This window comes from Argopecten irradians, chromosome 12 (assembly GCF_041381155.1).
Source record: "Argopecten irradians isolate NY chromosome 12, Ai_NY, whole genome shotgun sequence".
NCBI classification, from domain to species: Eukaryota; Metazoa; Mollusca; class Bivalvia; order Pectinida; family Pectinidae; genus Argopecten; species Argopecten irradians.
The window spans coordinates 772793-792820 of NC_091145.1; the positions used below are offsets into that span (position 1 = coordinate 772793).

Here is a 20028-nt window from a genome sequence, read left to right on the forward strand (position 1 = left end):
CACAGGACCACCTTATAGTCTTACCTTTAGACAGGGCCACCTTATAGTCTTAACTTTACACAGGGCCACCTTATAGTCTTACCTTTAGACAGGGCCACCTTATAGTCTTACCTTTAGACAGGGCCACCTTATAGTCTTAACTTTACACAGGGCCACCTTATAGTCTTACCTTTACACAGGGCCACCTTATAGTCTTACCTTTAGACAGGGCCACCTTATAGTCTTACCTTTAGACAGGGCCACATTATAGTCTTACCTATACACAGGGCCACCTTATAGTCTTACCTTTAGACAGGGCCACCTTATAGTCTTACCTTTAGACAGAGTCACCTTATAGTCTTACCTTTAGACAGTCATCATTTAATGTTGCAAAGTCATTAAGAATGAGGCTATGCATGTTTGTACAGCCTGTGGCAAGGTTTTGGAATCCCTCAGGAGTCACCTAAAACACAAAACACTAGTATAACTATCAACTTTATCAAGTTCAGTAAAATAAACAAACTCACAGCACAAACTCTTGATGTACAAATGTTTCTTGATTTCTTCCTGGAAGCAGTTATTAGTCTTGCTCCCAGAAGTTTTTGAGAAAATGTCCCATTGTTGTGTGCTAACATGGTAAGGTTAATGCAATTATTTGAACTGTAACTTAGAAATTATTCTTAAAACTATTTAACTACTACATCAAGATTTTATGGGGGGGTGTCAGAGCAAAAATTTATATAAACTCTATTCCCCTTCCTCCAAGGATGTTTCAGTCCAAATTTGGTTACAATCCATGCAGAACTTGAAACCAATTTTTATCCCCTTTCTTGTTGAAGTCATTTAAGTCTGTTTTGTATCAAATTGTACCTGTAGACACCCAGAGAGATCCAAGTATTCCAGTTTTTTGCTGTTCTTTCCTGATGACAGATATTGAAGACCTTTGTCTGTGTACTTCCGACATGAAGCCATACTGAGGAACTGCAGATTGGCACAGTACCTGTGACATCAACATCAAAAATACATAGTCGAACACAACACAAATATACTGCAGTCTCCCAAAAACATTCACTTAACAAGGTGATGCTGCTGTTTATGCTCTTTTCATGTTGCGATTGCTTTAATGGAATAAGCAGAGAGTTTGATATTCCCCAGATGGTTGTCATTTCATTGTCTCATTTCAAGTAGGAAAATATTATTTTTCTCAAACATACAAAAGAAAAGTTTCATTTTTTCAGTATTCATATCAGAATTTTTTTTTTTATGTGAACTTTATATATGGCATCTTGAAGCAAAAAGTTCGTTCATAAAAGTTAAGTAGGTATTTTCTCATAAAACGCTGTGGGTAAATCAAACGGAAACGACGGAAACGTAACTAAGATTATCAACACAAATATGAAGGAAAATGGCCTTAAAGAGTAAATATACATAAAAGCAAACTCACTTTGAAATTGTTCGGAGAGAGGCGTCTGTAATGGCAGTCCGTGAAATATTTAGGTATAACAAAATTTTACATCCTTTGGCAACCACTTTCATGTGTTCATCCTATCAAACCAAACAGTCTCATTTTTAATCATCATGACTTTATGATAAATTTACATTCAAGAAAAGATCAGTTTGATAGATTTTTTTTCCTGTTGCATGAAATAAATGTTTGAAAATTATGGTAGGCCTTAGACAATAATTAAAAATTTCATTGAAAGAAATCAAATTAAGAATTCATATGCTCCAATTAAGGAATGAGAACGAAAAACCTAGCTCAAATAAAAACAGTTACAAGAAATCTGATTGAACTTATAAATAGGCAAGACAATTTGTTTATAGCAGTTTGTTGTGTGAACTACTCACATTAAGTCCTTTACACTCCGACAGATTCAGATCCTGGAGATTACGACACTCACTGATGCTAACAAATGTTGGCTCGGTGACCTTGAGACAGCCACGGAGGTTAAGGTGGATGAGGTATGGACGGCACTTTGCAAGGAGACGTGTTGTTATCTGGTCAGTCACACTGTCAATTTCATTTCACATGCAATTTTCAGTAAGCTTTCTTGATTAGTTAAAATTTCTATATGAAATAAATTTTCGAAAATTCTTCAAATTTTGTGCAGAAAAAGACATTAACATTATTTTTATACAGAAACAAGAGACCCAAGCTGGCCTTATTGTCCATCTAACAACCTCTAATTACACCAATTGATCTTAAATAGGAAAAGAATGAAATTCTTTTTTTTTCAAGATGGTGACTTTGGTGCCCGTCTTGTAATTTGGACATGCACTGAGGCACTGTTTTGGGGGGTTAACAACATTTCTATTCCATTAAATTCATATCAATTCCAGCACCAGTGTAGTGGTTAAAGAACTTTTAAATGTGTGTGTGGGGTGTTTTTTTTCATCATTGTGTTGGCCAACATTGATTTCAGGCTTTGGGTAACTCATGATAAATGTCTGTTAATTTTCAATGTATTTTAGCAAACCTTAAACAAACAAGAGGCCCAGAGGGCCTGTATCGCTCACCTGGTTTGTAATGCCAAGTAATGTTCTGAATACAGGTTCATTGTTTCTTTTCTAAAGGAATTTTAATATTAACCTCTAAATCCCCTATTGGGCCCCACCCCTCCTGCCCCAAGGGGGTCAGAGCCAAAATTTATACAAGTTCTGTTCCCCTTCCCCCAAGGATGTTTATGGCCAAATTTGGTCACAATCCAAGCAAAACTCTAGGACAAGTAGCGATTTGTAGGATTTACCTCTATTTCCCCTATTGGGCCCCAACCGTCCTGCCCCCAGGGAGCCAGAGCCAAAATTTATACAAGTTCTGTTCCCCTTCCCCCAAGGACATTTGTGGCCAAATTTGGTTACAATTCATGTAGAACTCTATAACTAGTAGCGATTTAAAGGATTTACCTCTGTTTCCCCTATTAGGCCCCGCCCCTCCTGCTCCCGGGGGACCCGAGCCAAAAATTATTCAAGTTCTGTTCCCCTTCCCCCAAGGATGTTTGTGGCTAATTCCCCTTCCCCCAAGGATGTTTGTGGCTAATTTTGGTTACAATCCATGCAGAACTCTAGGACAAGTAGCGATTTAAAGGATTTACCTCTATTTCCCCTATTGGGCCCCGCCCCTCCAGCCCCCGGGGGTCAGAGCCAAAATTTATACAAGTTCTGTTCCCCTTCCCCCAAGGACATTTGTGGCCAAATTTGGTTACAATTCATGTAGAACTCTATAACTAGTAGCGATTTAAAGGATTTACCTCTATTTCCCCTATTGGGCCCCGCCCCTTCTGCCCCTGGGGGACCAGAGCTAAAATTTTTACAAGTTCTGTTCCCCTTCCCGCAAGGATTTTTGTGGCCAAATTTGGTTACATTCCATTCAGAACTCTATGACTATTAGCGATTTAAATGATTTACCATTGTTTCCCCTATTGGGCCCCGCCCCTCCTGCCCCCGGGGGACCTGAGCCAAAATTTATACAAGTTCTGTTCCCCTTCCCCCAAGGATGTTTGTGGCTAATTTTGGTTACAATCCATGCAGAACTCTAGGACAAGTAGCGATTTAAACGATTTACCTCTATTTCCCCTATTGGGCCCCGCCCCTCCTGCCCCCGGGGGGTCAGAGCCAAAATTTATACAAGTTCTGTTCCCCTTCCCCCAAGGATGTTTGTGGCCAAATTTGGTTACAATCCATGCAGAACTCTATGACTAGTAGCGATTTAAAGGAAATGTTGACGGACGGAGACGGACGACGGACGCCGACGGACGACGGACGCCGCGCCATGACATAAGCTCACCGGCCCTTCGGGCAAGGTGAGTTAAAAATTGGAAGGAATCATTGGTATCATGATCAAAGAAGTACATTAATCTACAACTACACACTCTACAGGCACTCAGTATACATTCTGTCACCTGATACTACAACTACCACAAAACATTTTACATCAAAAAGCACGACCAGGTACATCGTTTTACATCTCTGTACCAACACAAAGCTGCTTCACTATCAGGTACATGTACTTGTTTTACTGTACCATATACTCTACACCAACTTTCTTTTTCTGCTACTTATGTCGGGATTTCCATTTCAAAACAAATTTGCGAAGATTAGCGTTTGCAGATTTTAAACAAGAGGTCAAATGGGCCCGTATATTGCTCCTCTGTTCCAGACCAAAACACTAGCTACCAACTGTTAAATTGAAGGCTTTAAAGTTAGATTTGAACTTAAATCTATTTATTTCTAAAGTATTTTCTACATCTCCCCTATTGGGTCACACCCTAAGGCCCCTGAGTGACTAGAACCACTGTTTATACAAAATTGGTTCCCCTTCACCGAAGGAAGCTCTAGACCAAACTAGAACTGTCGCCAGAGTGGACGACTCATACCCCCGCTGCACATATTAAGTTATCATTTAGTTATCATATATTAAATAATACGTCTTGTGTACAACATTAATTTCTATTCTGTTATATCTCGTTGTTTTGTATAATGACAACAGACTCCATAGATTACACTATGTACATGTTTATTCGCCTGGGTACTGGCGGGAACTGCCTTGCCTAAAACAATACATCTAACTACAATACATGATTATATTTACACTGTACAGGGTACAGGGCCTGTACAATTAATAGGTGTGTTATCAGGTACCAGACAATCAGACTGGCTCTGTCTGGAATTAGATGCTGTCGAGTTACGGTCATGTCAGTTCAATTATCTCTTAGTCTGATAACACTGATACTCGTGACACTACATATTCCATATTCATTACTAATCCCCTCTATATTAGCACGTTTATACATGGACTTGCATTGCATGGCAAGCATTCTTCATAACATTTCAAGCTCTTTCTACAACTATAATAATAATAATATATCAAGCTGGCACCCTCCACAACAGACATTTAGCAGTACTCTACATTCCCCTACTTAAACAAAGCAACGAAAAGCAACATGGAAACATACCCGTATAGCATTCTGGACACAGGTTGTCAGTGCAGAACAAATAACAATGGAAAAGGAAGGTGCAAATTAAAAGTCAAATCACATTCAAGTAAGATTGTAGTGCACAAAACATAAATGTACAGAGGCCAAAAATCTAAAAAAAAAAATCACTAAACACAGAAATACCGGTGATTGAGAAAAGGAGTAGAGGGGAATTAACAAGAGAATTTCCAGAGGTATATTTTTGTAAAGGGATCTTGGCGCCCAGCATATGTAAAATGATGTATGTTGATCAGTCAATAGAAAGAAGAATCTTTCTCTGCTTTTCACTTCTTTTCCCCTAATATGTTAACGGATAGACGGATGAACAGACCACTGACGAAAGACGATTTATAGCCCACCATCTGATGATGGTGGACTAATAAATGTAAGCCGAAGGTTAAAAAACTAGGTCAGAGTGACCTGGCTTTGAAAGGTTTACTTTATTGGTAAACTAATGACTCATGGGAATGATAGTCAAATATAGTTGATGAGCCAGGAAAAAAGTTGTCTGAAGTCAAAACCAGTAAGACTAAAGTTCTAAATATTGATCTTTTATGTCCAATCTTCATTCTGATTATTATCGCTATGTTTGATAAGAGGATCTGACAACATCCCATTAGGGGTCACATTCTGGTGACCTTTGGAAAAACGGCCAATAAAATTGCTGCTGCCAGAATCTTGACCTGGGATGAAATAGTTTGAAAAACCTGTCTGATTGTTTTTGTGTTCTCAATTGATGTAGTAATTATATAAGGTGTAAAGGTCATCAGAACGTCATAATCACCTTGTGTTGTCAGATGCTCTATTGAATGCAGTGGTTATAAGGATCTGTATTTTAATTAGATTGGCCCGTTCTTAATCCTGTGTTAAATATGCTTTGTAATCAATCGGATCTTGAACTCAGATAGCACAAGTCAATTTTGGATAGTCCAGAAATCATCTACCAAATTCTAGGAATAGTTAAGATTCAATAGATGTTTGGACCTTATAAAAACATCAGATGAACATTTAACACTTGTAAATAAGATCTAGTTCTCACCTGTTTCTGACTTTAAAGAAGTCCAGCTAAAATATAAGAGGAAAATGCATTGTAACAAATGATAATCGATAACTTAATTGTTACTATTTTCAAATATTTCCATTCCCTTTACGCACATCACTACCACAGCTTTTATGAGCCGTTTTGCATTATAGCTAGAGCCTACCACTGTCTTTGATCTCAAAATCTTCCGCTTTGACTACAACATCTTCAAAATTGGTGTCGGTGGAAGTTCTATAAATTAAAGTTTTCCTTCTATCTTTGCAGATCTCTGGTGAAAAATCAACAGCAACCTGGCATTAATTTCATTTAAATCCCTCAAACATCTTAGGAAATCATCATTTTTGTACACAACATATTTGAAATGCGATTTTTAATTGATTTCTTTCAACATATTTTCTGAGAACATTTGTTTCTGAATTACTGCAAAATGAGAATTACAATACTTGAAATTTTTATAAAGTCAAGTATCAGCCTTTGGGCCAGGTGAGCTATTAAAAAGAGTTAAACAAAATGAAATTGATTGATTTTGTGATATGATGGTATTATGAGATATGTACAAACTGTAGGGACATACCCGACTCCAGAGGGCAGGCGTCTGCGTGATGACTTTCCAGGACCGACACACTCGGGAACATCTAGCTAAGTCAGCTATGTCCACAAAGCTAAAGATCTACAATATCAGCATTACAACTACATTTATTTTTCCTCCATGTTCAAAGACAACAGATACGTAGGCCAATTTGACGCTTGTAAGCTCTGATATGGAGGCCAATTTGACGCTTGTTAGCTCTGATATGGAGTCCAATATGACACTTGTAAGCTCTGATATGGAGGCCAATTTGACATTTGTTAGCTCTGATATTGAGGCCAATTTGACACTTGTTAGCTCTGATATTGAGGCCAATTTGACACTTGTTAGCTCTGATATTGAGGCCAATTTGACACTTGTTAGCTCTGATATTGAGGCCAATATGACACTTGTTAGCTCTGATATTGAGGCCAATTTGACACTTGTAAGCTCTGATATTGAGGCCAATTTGACACTTATTAGCTCTGATATTGAGGCCAATTTGACACTTGTTAGCTCTGATATTGAGGCCAATTTGACACTTGTTAGCTCTGATATGGATGTCAATTTGACACTTGTTAGCTCTGATATGGAGTCCAATATGACACTTGTTAGTTCTGATATTGAGGCCAATTTTACACTTGTTAGCTCTGATATGGAGGCCAATTTGATACTTATTAGCTCTGATATGGAGGCCAATAGGACACTTGTTAGTTCTGATATTGAGGCCAATTTTACACTTGTTAGCTCTGATATTGAGGCCAATATGACACTTGTTAGCTCTGATATTGAGGCCAATTTGACACTTGTTAGCTCTGATATTGAGGCCAATTTGACACTTGTTAGCTCTGATATTGAGGCCAATTTGACACTTGTAAGCTCTGATATTGAGGCCAATTTGACACTTGTAAGCTCTGATATTGAGGCCAATTTGACACTTGTTAGCTCTGATATTGAGGCCAATTTGACACTTGTTAGTTCTGATATCCAAAAGTAATCATGTATGACAGATAACCTAAAAACAATCATTAATAATTTATTAATAACATACAGCTAAATGGAAGCCATCTTGATGTTCTAAATATAGACAAACAGGTGTATGAAAGCCACCATGATGTTCTATTTATAGACATACAGCTGTATGGAAGCCATCTTGATGTTCTATTTAAAGACATACAGCTGTATGGAAACCACCATGATGTTGTATTTATAGACATACAGCTGTATGGAAACCACCATGATGTTCTATTTATAGACATACAGCTGTATGGAAACCATCATGTTGTTCTATTTATAGACATACAGCTGTATGGAAACCATCTTGATGTACTATTTATAGACATACAGCTGTATGGAAACCATCATGATGCTCTATTTATAGACATACAGCTGTATGGAAGCCATCTTGATGTTCTATTTATAGACATACAGCTGTATGGAAACCATCATCATGTTCTATTTATAGACATACAGCTGTATGGAAACCATCATCATGTTCTATTTATAGACATACAGCTGTATGGAAACCATCTTCATGTTCTATTTATAGACATACAGCTGTATAGAAACCATCATCATGTTCTATTTATAGACATACAGCTCTATAGAAATCATCATCATGTTCTATTTATAGACATACAGCTGTATGGAAACCATCATGTATTCTATTTATAGACATACAGCTGTATGGAAGCCATCATGATGTTCTATTTATAGACATACAGCTGTATGGAAGCTATCATGATGTTCTATTTATAGACATACAGCTGTATGGAAGCCATCATGATGTTCTATTTATAGACATACAGCTGTATGGAACCCATCATGATGTTCTATTTATAGACATACAGCTGTATGGAACCCATCATGATGTTCTATTTATAGACATACCTTGACTGCCAGATCCCCGAAGCCAATATCTCGGAGATGTGAGATACTATCCCTTGCCTCTCCTGTTCCTTGACCGAACGTCTCATCATCTTCCATATTCTCTCCACGCTCAAGTTTCTTTAAAGTTTATATGTCCAAAACATATTAACAGATGGAAATAGTTAAAAATAACAAATACAACATCTGCAATAAATTATTAATCATTGTAATTTCAGTATCATACATCTAATACAATAATCTATTGTTTAAGATGCAAAACATAAAATTTATATTTGATAAATACTAATTTATTGGCTAAAAAGTTTCAAGTTTTCTTTTTACTCAAAATGAAATTTAGCAGCTTTAAGTCTTGACATTAACATATAAAGTTTGAAATTAATTGCCAAATATTATGGGAACGATGTATATTTTTTTTATTTTTTGAAAGACAGTCAAGCAAAACAAAACTGAAATAACAAATGCATGTTAAAAGTAAAGAAAATTTCAATAAAACAACAATTGGTTAAGCAATTCAAAAAGCATGAATATTTGCAAAAATCTCATAAAATAAGGTATTAGATTTTATAAAGATGTTAGTTGTAATTTTTTTCAATTACAATGTCTGAGTATATCTAACATATTTTTTTTATCACTTAATTCAATAGGATGCATTATACAGGTATTCTGAATTGACAATTTACTAAAAGCAGATCCATTATAGATGAATTAAGGATTAAACATCCATTATGATTATAATTCTTCCCTGATTCAACACATGGTATGAATGGCAAGTCTTTTGTAAAATCCTAAGCCTTCATTTATAGCCTAACTAACATGGTAATTTTTATTTGACTCATAAGTCAAGCTTAGGTTTAATTTAACGTCCTGTGACCTTGAATGATGGTCATTCATTTGAACGGACTTGGTAGCTCTTCATCCCAGCATGTGCTACAGGCCAAATTCAGTCCCCTGGGCCTTTTTGTTATAGAGAAGAAGTCGTTTGAATGAAAATTTTACTGAACACAGCAAATGACAGACATCGCACAACGACTGATGAAGCATTATGACTATAGCTCATCAAGGTCAGATGACATAACAAAACAACAATCAAATGATATTCCTTAAGTAACCTGAACAAGAATAAAGGCAAATTGTGAATAAATCAATGATAAATTAATTCCTTGTCAAATGCCCTACTCACAGGTTTTGGAAATCTCATTTTTCTGAATTTTGCACTCATGAATGGATTTCGACTGAGTCTTACAATCGCCATTTTTGCCTAAGAATCAAGACAATGAAATAATACTGAAATGACCAATACAAAGACAAAGTAGAGAAAAAATCTGGACTGGAAAAAAGTGCCTGTAATAGCAGGGTGGTCGTAATATGAAATGACCAATACAAAGACATATAGCGAAATAAATTTGGAGGGGCTGTGGTGGCTGAGTGGTTAAGATGTCCCAACATATTACCACAAGCTCTCCACCTCTGGGATACGGGTTCGAATCCCATGTGGGGCAAATGCCAAGTACTGACTGCTTATCAGTGGTTTTTCTCCGGGTACTCCGGCTTTCTTCCACCAACAAACCTGGCACATCCTTACATGACCCTGGATGTCAATAGGATTGTAAACTAATAAAACCTAAATAAATCTGGACTGAAACTGAAAACAAGTGCCCATAATAGCGGGGTGGTCGTAATTTTGAGGTTTCAGTGTATGTAAATTGTATATGGAGATGATGCAAGACGCACAAAGATAGACAAAAGGCGATAACAATAGGTCACTAATAGTTCATGAATTACTGATTGCTAATGAAAACTGAATGAATTTTCATGAATTATTTGTGATTCTAATTTACAGAGGACTGGTGCCCTTTTAGGTCAAATACAGTATAATATGCAGATAAGTAAATTTGGTTCTGCACATCTGTCCTAAATGTTAGAATGTTTTACCTGTAAATATACATTGTTAACTAACAACAGCAGACTAATGTAAAAAGATTATAACATTTTATGATTTGTACTTTGTACAGAGTAGATTATCATGTGACACCAAGCTGTATGACATGGTGAATAGTTAATGTTTTATTATATAAGCTACAGAGGCTACACTGACACCTAGCTCCACCTATTTCTACACACAAGAAAATGCATTCACTGGGTTTAAACAGCCAGGATGACAACACACAACAACACAGGCGCCTGTTGCTGCAATTAAGTGACCATAAGTCACATTTATCGGTAACCTTCACCCCATGCATGTATCGATCAAGCTTGCCTCACTCGATACAAGCTTATTTTAGATCCAATATTTTTTTGCATTAGGTCACTGCCCTACTAATATCTGTTATGTCATCGCATGTAATATTGGCTTACAAATAAAGTAATGAGGTCACAATCGATACCTTACCTTTGTATAACTAATTACGTAAGAAAGTTAGCCTCAAATTGTCTTTTCTGAGAAATATTGGAGTGTGTCCTTGTGATAACACACCTCAGACAGTCCAATATTTCGGCCTATGTCCCTTACTGAGAGAGTTCTGATCCTTCTCAGACAGTCCAATATTTCAGTTTATGTCCCTTACTGAGAGAGTTCTCATCCTAACTCTTGTCATTTTAAAAATAATTGAATAATTTTTGTTCTTCAGGCTTTGTTTTATCATTCAACAAAGGACTATGTTTGGCTTGGGCCATCAAATTGTTAAAACTCCTCTTTGTGATTAAATTGTTGTATTTTAAATATTAAGTTAATCCCTGATTGAATAGTGATTACTAATTTCTAATTTTGAAACTGTAGTTGCCATGGGGCCCCATCCAAAATATGCTAAATTATCAAAATTTTTGTCTAAGCAATCATTGAGCACATCCTTGAACAAACTTAATACATGTTAATTTACTGAGAATAGTTATGTATGCCTTTCTGATACATCTTTAGGAGAAAAAAAATTGTTAAGGATGCAATATGCGCTCTATGATTGCTTTTGAGACAGAATTGTCAAAAATTCCACATTTTCATAATTTCTGCATATTTAGAATGGTTAACATGGCAACTGAGGCTTCAAAATTAGAAAACTTTCATTACAATTCAATTAGGGATGTGCTAAATAGGTAAAATCCAACAATTTAAATTCTTTAAATAACAGTTTTGAAGATTTTACAAATTTGGGGGCCAAAATGGGCCCAAACCATTCATAGTCCTTTGTGCAAAGAAGTTTTAAGTTATTATATAGATGGCAGATAAAAAAAAATAAAAAATGAAAAATTACAAAGTCTTATTATACTGCAGTCAAACAAATAACACATCTATTAAAACAGATTTAGAAGAAAACATATCCATGGAAAACGTTGGTTTAAAATGTCAAAAAATTGCCAAAATTTTCTTCAATCTAGTTGATCTCATTCATTTCACATTCAAGTTTTTATAGGAAATGATCGTTATGTTGACAGTCTGTAAGAAGATATTTTGATCACTATTTGTTTTTGGTAATCTACACATGTATTGTATATACATGTATATATAGTGCCCTCTATAATTTATCACCCAATTTATATTTTCTACCCAGAAAAATGCATCCACCCTACATATTTATAACAGGGATAATTCCACACGGTATACCAACAATATATAATACAAACAAAAAGCCATGTGACAGTTGTGTTTATAATCGACTACAAGTGGAGCTTGCACTAGGCAGGTGCTACAGGGTGACTGACATGGGTGCTCTCCCCTGATGGACTGCTATGTACATGTGCTGGGGGAGGGCTCAAAAACACATACAGACACAGCTAGTATTTATATATATCACTTTTGTATCGCGAGGGACTGTATACACGGAAATGATTGGTACATTAAATTCAGTACTTTCTCACCGTGTAAACATTGTTTGATTATATGTATAGGATTCTGTCTATAATACAGCTGTTCTAATGAACTACAATTTTACATTCAGCCAAACAAAGACCTGTACCATGCCCATGTGGGGTTTTTTTTGGTGTTTTTTTCTGTGAAAATTGTGTGGTTTTTCTTCAATAGATATTTAATTGAATGAGGACAGTAATAATCTCTAAAATTTTTAGAAACTGTAATTATTTTGTCACCAAACACAAAACATGTATGCATGTACAAGAGTGTTGCATAATAATCGAAGCACAGAAAAGATAATATACAAGTGATTTCCTAATCACGGTTGATACTCGATGCAGATGCTTTTGATGTCATATTTGCTTTGCATACTAAATTACACCTTAATTCCCATACCAAGACACATTTGACCCCCTGATTGTATGCAGCGAAATGCATGAGTACATATACAGTTTCATTTCATGTTTTTACATTATTATAAGTAATTGTAAAGTTATTTCTTCAGGTAACTTTTTACACTCAATAACTTCTGTGCTAAAGTTTATACGGCATCATACATGTTTGTCTGTCCATTTGAATGATTTTAACAGCTCGATTAATTCATAAATGATGCTCCACCGCTGACAAATGGTATTTTTTCACTATTAAAAACAGGATCATACAATGTAGTATTTTTCTTCGGTTACAAAAGTTACTTAATTTACACCATTACCGTTATTGAAAAGTTTGAGCTTCTAATTTTACTTCAAGTTGAAAATATAAAAAAAATAATTAATTGTATGCCGAAAAAATTTCGTGGCACTATATCCTATTTGGAATGAAGTACTGATTGCTCATGCACCAAAGGCAAAATAAATTATTTTGCATTATTTTTTGTGTTAATTAGACATATAAATACACAATTAAACACCAATTATTGTTCAAATGATGAGTACATTTATGCTCTGTTGACGGTGGAGCATCTTTAAACTTTATTGTTTTCAATGAATTACTGAACAAAAAGTAACATGTCAAAATTTCGCCCAGTTAAAGGTTGTGTAACTGTAACCCACAGACAACAATCACACTAGTATTGTACAATCTTACACTCCCATAGAGTGGCGGTAAGGTGTAAACATCGGAGTTGAAACACGGGCTGTACTTAATCCCCTACATTTATGTGACATTCTTTAACTCTGAGAGTGGATGGGGACAAAACCACATGATGCATACTGTAGTATACGGTTGGCTACACACAATCAGAGCATCTATACACAGCTGTTATATATTCACTAATAAATCATAGTTCGGTTGTCTCAGTTTGTCAGAAATTTAGTAAAACATACCTGATTTACAGTATGTGCAAGGTAGAAATGAAATGTAAACATAACAGGATGAATTGGTGAAGATGGGATAGGCCATATATAGCTAACACTATATGGCAGAAGTGTGGGAAATTAACTCAGTCCATCAGGGGAAATAACCCATCATTGTAGACGGCAGGTGTTGGATGTTGGATAAAGAAGCATGGAACATCAACACAAAAAGAAGCTATAGTTACCCTCAAATTTATCTTGTGAATCAAGGTAGAGTGACAAAAATTACTGACAATGTTCAGTAACAATAAGTAATGCAGACACTTAACTCTATTATCTAAACTGTCAAACATTCGGAGGACCTGTCCACTACTACTATACACTGAGTCCATCACCACACGACCTACACATCTGAAATAACTTCCTGGACTTTGGTTTGCTTTAATTCTACATGTGTGCTATCTCTATTAATTAGTATAACATGTGTAATATCCTTACAAAGTTTATCAAACTAGTACCTACAAGGCAGTGTTACAGATTAGTCAACCTTACAACATTATACACTTCAAAATCAGGCATCCCAATAAGTTACAGCAGAATAGTTACATAATTATATACCAGACACTAAATCACATCAGTCAAATCATTTTGTATTTTTTTAGTGATGTACCCTGTTAATTAAGTAAAGAATGCATTGTTCATATAGTATGCTAAGTCATCTCTCCAGCAATGTTGCCTATCCTAAACAATAATCCCCCTATCTGTCATCCTACCCATCATTCACCTAACGACCCATGTGGGTAGGTGTATCTAGCTGGCCATCCCTAACATGTACATTGCTCACCTAGCTGTGTTGACACACTTGCAGTACTTTTCCTTCTCTAATGAGAAGATATGCCCCAACCCACCATTTTGATCACGATCAAGTGTATAACCTCTTCCTTCCACAATAACCAATTTAAATGAATGCTTCCACCCATTTGACAAGTTTATTTGTGATATATACCTATTAAGTACTACTCTCAAGACAATACGACAGCAAATTAACAGTGGAAATAGTAAAAACGAAAAGCATATGTTAATTTGTCTTTTTCTTGGGTTTTATCATGTCTGTTAGAAATTAATTGTTTACTGTATCTATCGAAATGAGGACAGGATGCAGTGGGAAACGTAGGTTTAATTATTAGGATAGTGACGTCAATTAATCGTTAGAGTCCTGTATGTGTGAGCGCGGTGAGCTGGAGAGATGAAATAGCGGGTTAGAGACAGTAAAGATGGCCTCTCACCACAATATAGCTATAATACTGACCAGCTTACTCTGTGTAACAAATAAAATAGGACATATTCACTTCTACTGGCGCATATTATCTGTATACTACATTATAGCTACAGCAAAACCTAACTTCACCAACAATGGATAAAAGTGTCAGATATATCCACAAGTGACATCTTACAGTTATGTAGGCCTGGGACAGGTGATGCCACAAATACCGCTAATGTGGACCATTAGAATATTGGATATATATGTCAGAAATGACGAGTCTTTAAAATAGACTACTTTGTGGAACTGATGAGTTTCTGATGAGTAAAAAATCAAACAACAATGACTGTCCAAAATGTTCTGTCCAAAATTAGATATAAGATTGATTAACTGTTGGTAAAGTCACTTTTCACTGCATATATGTATATATATCAATTATAAAACCTATTGCTTAAATCAGAACTGAATCAAAGTTATAGATGAATTAATTTTGATATGTAACTCTGTCTAACTTCTGCTCTACCACTTTGCTGACCAGAAGGTGCACTATCACACACTAAGGGTGGTAACACATAGGGTAATATAACAATGTGTTATTATAGTGACAGGAGCTACCTGTGGGGACAACATTAACACATAGGGTACTATACCAATGTGTTATTATAGTGACAGGAGCTACCTGTGGGAACAACATTAACACATAGGGTACTATAACAATGTGTTATTATAGTGACAGGAGCTACCTGTGGGGACAACATTAACACATAGGGTACTATAACAATGTGTTATTATAGTGACAGGAGCTACCTGTGGGGACAACATTAACACATAGGGTACTATAACAATGTGTTATTATAGTGACAGGAGCTACCTGTGGGGACAACATTAACAACAAAATCTCGGGATAAACTACACCATTTTTGTTGCAATGCAACAACAACGGCAAAAAATTGTAAAATCCTGTCAAGGTTATAGAAACAATTTGTGGAGCATTACACTACCTCGAAGTATTCCCTCTGGTTCTTGGCCCGTACTGTAGTTTCGTGCCATTCCTTGAAGATCACCTTTCCAATGGAGATATGATAGATTTTCTTGATCTTCTGATATGACACTGAGGACACAAAACTCCACTTTATCAACAGTTCTTTTTAAGGTCGCAAAAATTTTACACAAGTTCGGCATATGATTTCACGCAAGGGCAAATATGGTCATTTAGGTTCACAAAACAACATTCAATGTAACAAAAGGTCGCTCATTATCAAGGTCACATAAGGTCTCTCATTATCAAGGTCACATAAGGTCTCTCATTATCAAGGTCACATAAGGTCTCTCATTATCAAGGTCACAATAGGTTGCTCAATATCAAGGTCACAAAAGGATGCTCAATATCAAGGGCACAATAAGGTATCTCAATATCAAGGTCACAAAAGGTCTCTCATTATCAAGGTCACAATAGGTTGCTCAATATCAAGGGCACAATAAGGTATCTCAATATCAAGGGCACAATAAGGTATCTCAATATCAAGGGCACAATAAGGTATCTCAATATCAAGGGCACAATAAGGTCTCTCAATATCAAGGTCACAAAAGGTCGCTCAATATCAAGGGCACAATAAGGTATCTCAATATCAAGGGCACAATAAGGTATCTCAATATCAAGGGCACAATAAGGTCTCTCAATATCAAGGTCACAAAAGGTCGCTCAATATCAAGGGCACAATAAGGTATCTCAATATCAAGGGCACAATAAGGTTTCTCAATATCAAGGTCACATAAGGTCTCTCAATATCAAAGTCATAAAAGATCTCTCAATATCAAGGTCACAAAAGGTCGCTCAAAATCAAGGGCACAATGAGGTTTCTCAATATCAAGGGCACAATAAGGTTTCTCAATATGAAGGTCACAATAGGTTGTTCAATATCAAGGTCACAAAAGGTCGTTCAATATCAAGGGCACATAAGGTCGTTCAATATCAAGGGCACATAAGGTCTCTCAATATCAAGGTCACAAATGGTTACTCAATATCAAGGTCACAAAAGTTGTTCGATATCAAGGTCACAAAAGGTTGTTCAATATCAAGGTCACAAAAGGTCGTTCAATATCAAGGTCACATAAGGTCTCTCAATATCAAGGTCACAAAAGGTCGTTCAATATCAAGGGCACATAATGTCTCTCAATATCAAGGTCATAAAAGGTTGCTCAATATCAAGGTCATATAAGGTTGCTCAATATCAGGGTCACATAAGGTCATACAAAGCTATCTAAGGTCTTTCAAGGTAGTCAAAATATCCAGCCTTGTAGTAAGGAACAGATATAAGTCATACCATTAAAAATGATCTTGTGCTTGATAAGAATTGTCAAAAAAAACATATTTTGAATAGAAATTTTCTATTAATTTGTTTTAATTAATAATTTTGTTTTAAATCTGATTGTTTGTTTTTTGCATACATACTTGCTTGGCAGCCTTTCCTGTATTTAACCCAATCCTGTAAGGAAACAAATTATACATTCATATTTAGTTTTAAACAGTAAAAAGAATGCTAAAAAATAAACCAAATTTTGTTTATTAGACAACTAGATATCAAGAGAAAGATTGAAATAAGAATATAAATTATTCAGTCTGAGGACATTGTCATTGAGAATTTTATATTTATTTACAATAAGTTTCAATAATCACCCAATTCATTTATTATGAGGCTATTTAATCTGTCACCACTGATCAGTAATCTAGTAGGCAATTGATTTTTGCTGATCAGCAATTGTAAGAGTAGATTTTACTAACCTTCCATTCATCAAGGTGGACCCTCATCACCTTCTGGGCCCGATGTCTCTCTGCACGTTCCATTTGTAATTTTATCTTCTGTAACTTTCTTTTCTTGTAGAGAGAATACTGAACCCAGGAGCTGTCAAAACCAAAAACTCAGATATTTAGTAAATAAACACGGTCCAACACATCATAAAAATGTACATGTACTCAGTAAGTTGATTTAACCTACCAGTAAATGCTTTCAACCTACCAGTAATTCTTTTCAACCTATCAGTATATTGATTTCAACCAACAAGTATATTGATTTCAATATACCAGTATATTGATTTCAACCTACCAGTATATTGATTTCAACCTACAAGTACATTGATTTCAACCTATCAGTACATTAATTTCAACCTACCAGTATATTGATTTCAACCTATCAGTACATTAATTTCAACCTACTAGTATATTGATTTCAACCTATCAGTACATTAATTTCAACCTACCAGTATATTGATTTCAACCTATCAGTACATTAATTTCAACCTACTAGTATATTGATTTCAACCTATCAGTACATTAATTTCAACCTACCAGTATATTGATTTCAACCTATCAGTACATTAATTTCAACCTACCAGTACATTGATTTCAACCAGTACATTGATTTCAACCTACCAGTATATTGATTTTAACCTATCAGTATATTGATTTCAACCTACCAGTATATTGATTTCAACCTATCAGTATATTGATTTCAACCTACCAGTATATTGATTTCAACCTACCAGTATATTGATTTTAACCTATCAGTATATTGATTTCAACCTACCAGTACATTAATTTCAACTTATCAGTATATTGATTTCAACCCACATTGTATCAGTATATTGATTTCAACCTATCAGTATATTGATTTCAACCTACCAGTATATTGATTTTAACCTATCAGTATATTGATTTCAACCTACCAGTACATTGATTTCAACATACCAGTACATTGATTTCAACCTACCAGTACATTGATTTCAACCTACCAGTACATTAATTTCAACCTACAAGTACATTGATTTCAACCTATCAGTACATTGATTTCAACCTATCAGTATATTGATTTCAACCTACCAGTATATTGATTTCAACCTACCAGTACATTGATTTCAACCTACCAGTATATTGATTTCAACCTACCAGTACACTGATTTCAACCTACCAGTACATTGATTTCAACCTACCAGTATATTGATTTCAACCTACCAGTACATTGATTTCAATCTACCAGTATATTGATTTCAAAACATGTTACAGAACAACTTCTTACAATAGTTTCTTTGGTAATAAAAAAAAAAGTGAATAAACAGAACATCCTTTTAAAATGGATTGCTATGAAATAAACCAAAAACACACAACTTATTCTCTTTTTTTGCAATAAAATGTCATCTTTTAAAACTGCCATTTTTTGATATTTGATAGTTTTAGGTGTGTAAAACACTGTCATGGCTTCAAACATAAAGATCATGTTTCAATACTGATAAAATGTCCTTTTGTTCCTACCTTTAACTTGCTATAACTATACTGACCTGAAGCACATCATTTTAAGACTCCTGTTGTAATGTTCGTAGGCAGTGGCATACATCTCTGGGGTGGGCTAAAACAAATACAATGGTCAAACTGTGGCCAATCCAGTCTTAAAGTCACAGATATGATAGTCATTCAAGAAAATATCTAGATGTCATATAATATCAATATCATTGAATACTTAACCATTTTCTCTGGTTCCTGTTCAGTCTATAGAATTGTTAAACCTAGCATTAAGATTTTAAAATACTGAAAGTCACTGGCAATAAATACCTTAATACATGTATATAAAAGGCTTAACACCATGCATTTTTTTGAAAAACTTTTTTGTTTGCTAGACAAACGAACATAGCATGCATGAAACATGAGATAATAGATATTGTGTGATATGTATGATATGTTTGCTAAGATACTTTGGAGAGGTGTATCTGTGAACCGCCAGGCCTATATCTAACAGGCAATCCTATTTCATTGTAAGTGAGACCTACAGGCTGTATATATATATCATTCAGTGATTATGAACTTTAAGTGCTCCATAGTGATATGTTCAGTAGAGTTCTGATCAATGTCTAACACATGCTGTAACCAAACACCAGTTTATAGGCTTGCTCCGAGTAGCTAATAGTAAGTACGTATAAGTCACAACAAGGTTAGGTCAACACCGATATCTAAATAGGCCATATAAAAAAATGCATCGTCAATTCCATATACCATACACTTGTTTGCTGATGTCTCAAGTCACCTCATTTGAATAAATGTTTAGTCTGAAGAGACATCAGATGGGTAAAAGCGCTGACTAAAAATTTGGTTGGTTTTTAATTGTTATCTTTACACTCCATTTTGACTTTT

The 20028-nt window shown here is 35.4% G+C and overlaps 1 protein-coding gene across 1 annotated transcript in view; it reads right to left on the minus strand.

Annotated features, from left to right (window-relative positions):
- The window catches only part of LOC138336489 (F-box and leucine-rich repeat protein 13-like), a 46605-nt gene that overhangs the window by 12225 nt on the left and 14352 nt on the right, over positions 1 to 20028 (minus strand). Inside the window, exons 5-17 of the mRNA XM_069285987.1 lie at positions 19182 to 19249; positions 17632 to 17752; positions 17302 to 17335; positions 15851 to 15960; positions 9633 to 9710; positions 8453 to 8569; positions 6569 to 6664; positions 5992 to 6017; positions 4932 to 4943; positions 1828 to 1990; positions 1424 to 1524; positions 850 to 979; positions 344 to 442 (exon numbers count right to left, since the gene is read on the minus strand). Coding sequence (XP_069142088.1) covers positions 344 to 442; positions 850 to 979; positions 1424 to 1524; positions 1828 to 1990; positions 4932 to 4943; positions 5992 to 6017; positions 6569 to 6664; positions 8453 to 8569; positions 9633 to 9710; positions 15851 to 15960; positions 17302 to 17335; positions 17632 to 17752; positions 19182 to 19249 — 1155 coding nt within the window. The remainder of the gene's footprint in view (positions 1 to 343; positions 443 to 849; positions 980 to 1423; positions 1525 to 1827; positions 1991 to 4931; positions 4944 to 5991; positions 6018 to 6568; positions 6665 to 8452; positions 8570 to 9632; positions 9711 to 15850; positions 15961 to 17301; positions 17336 to 17631; positions 17753 to 19181; positions 19250 to 20028) is intronic.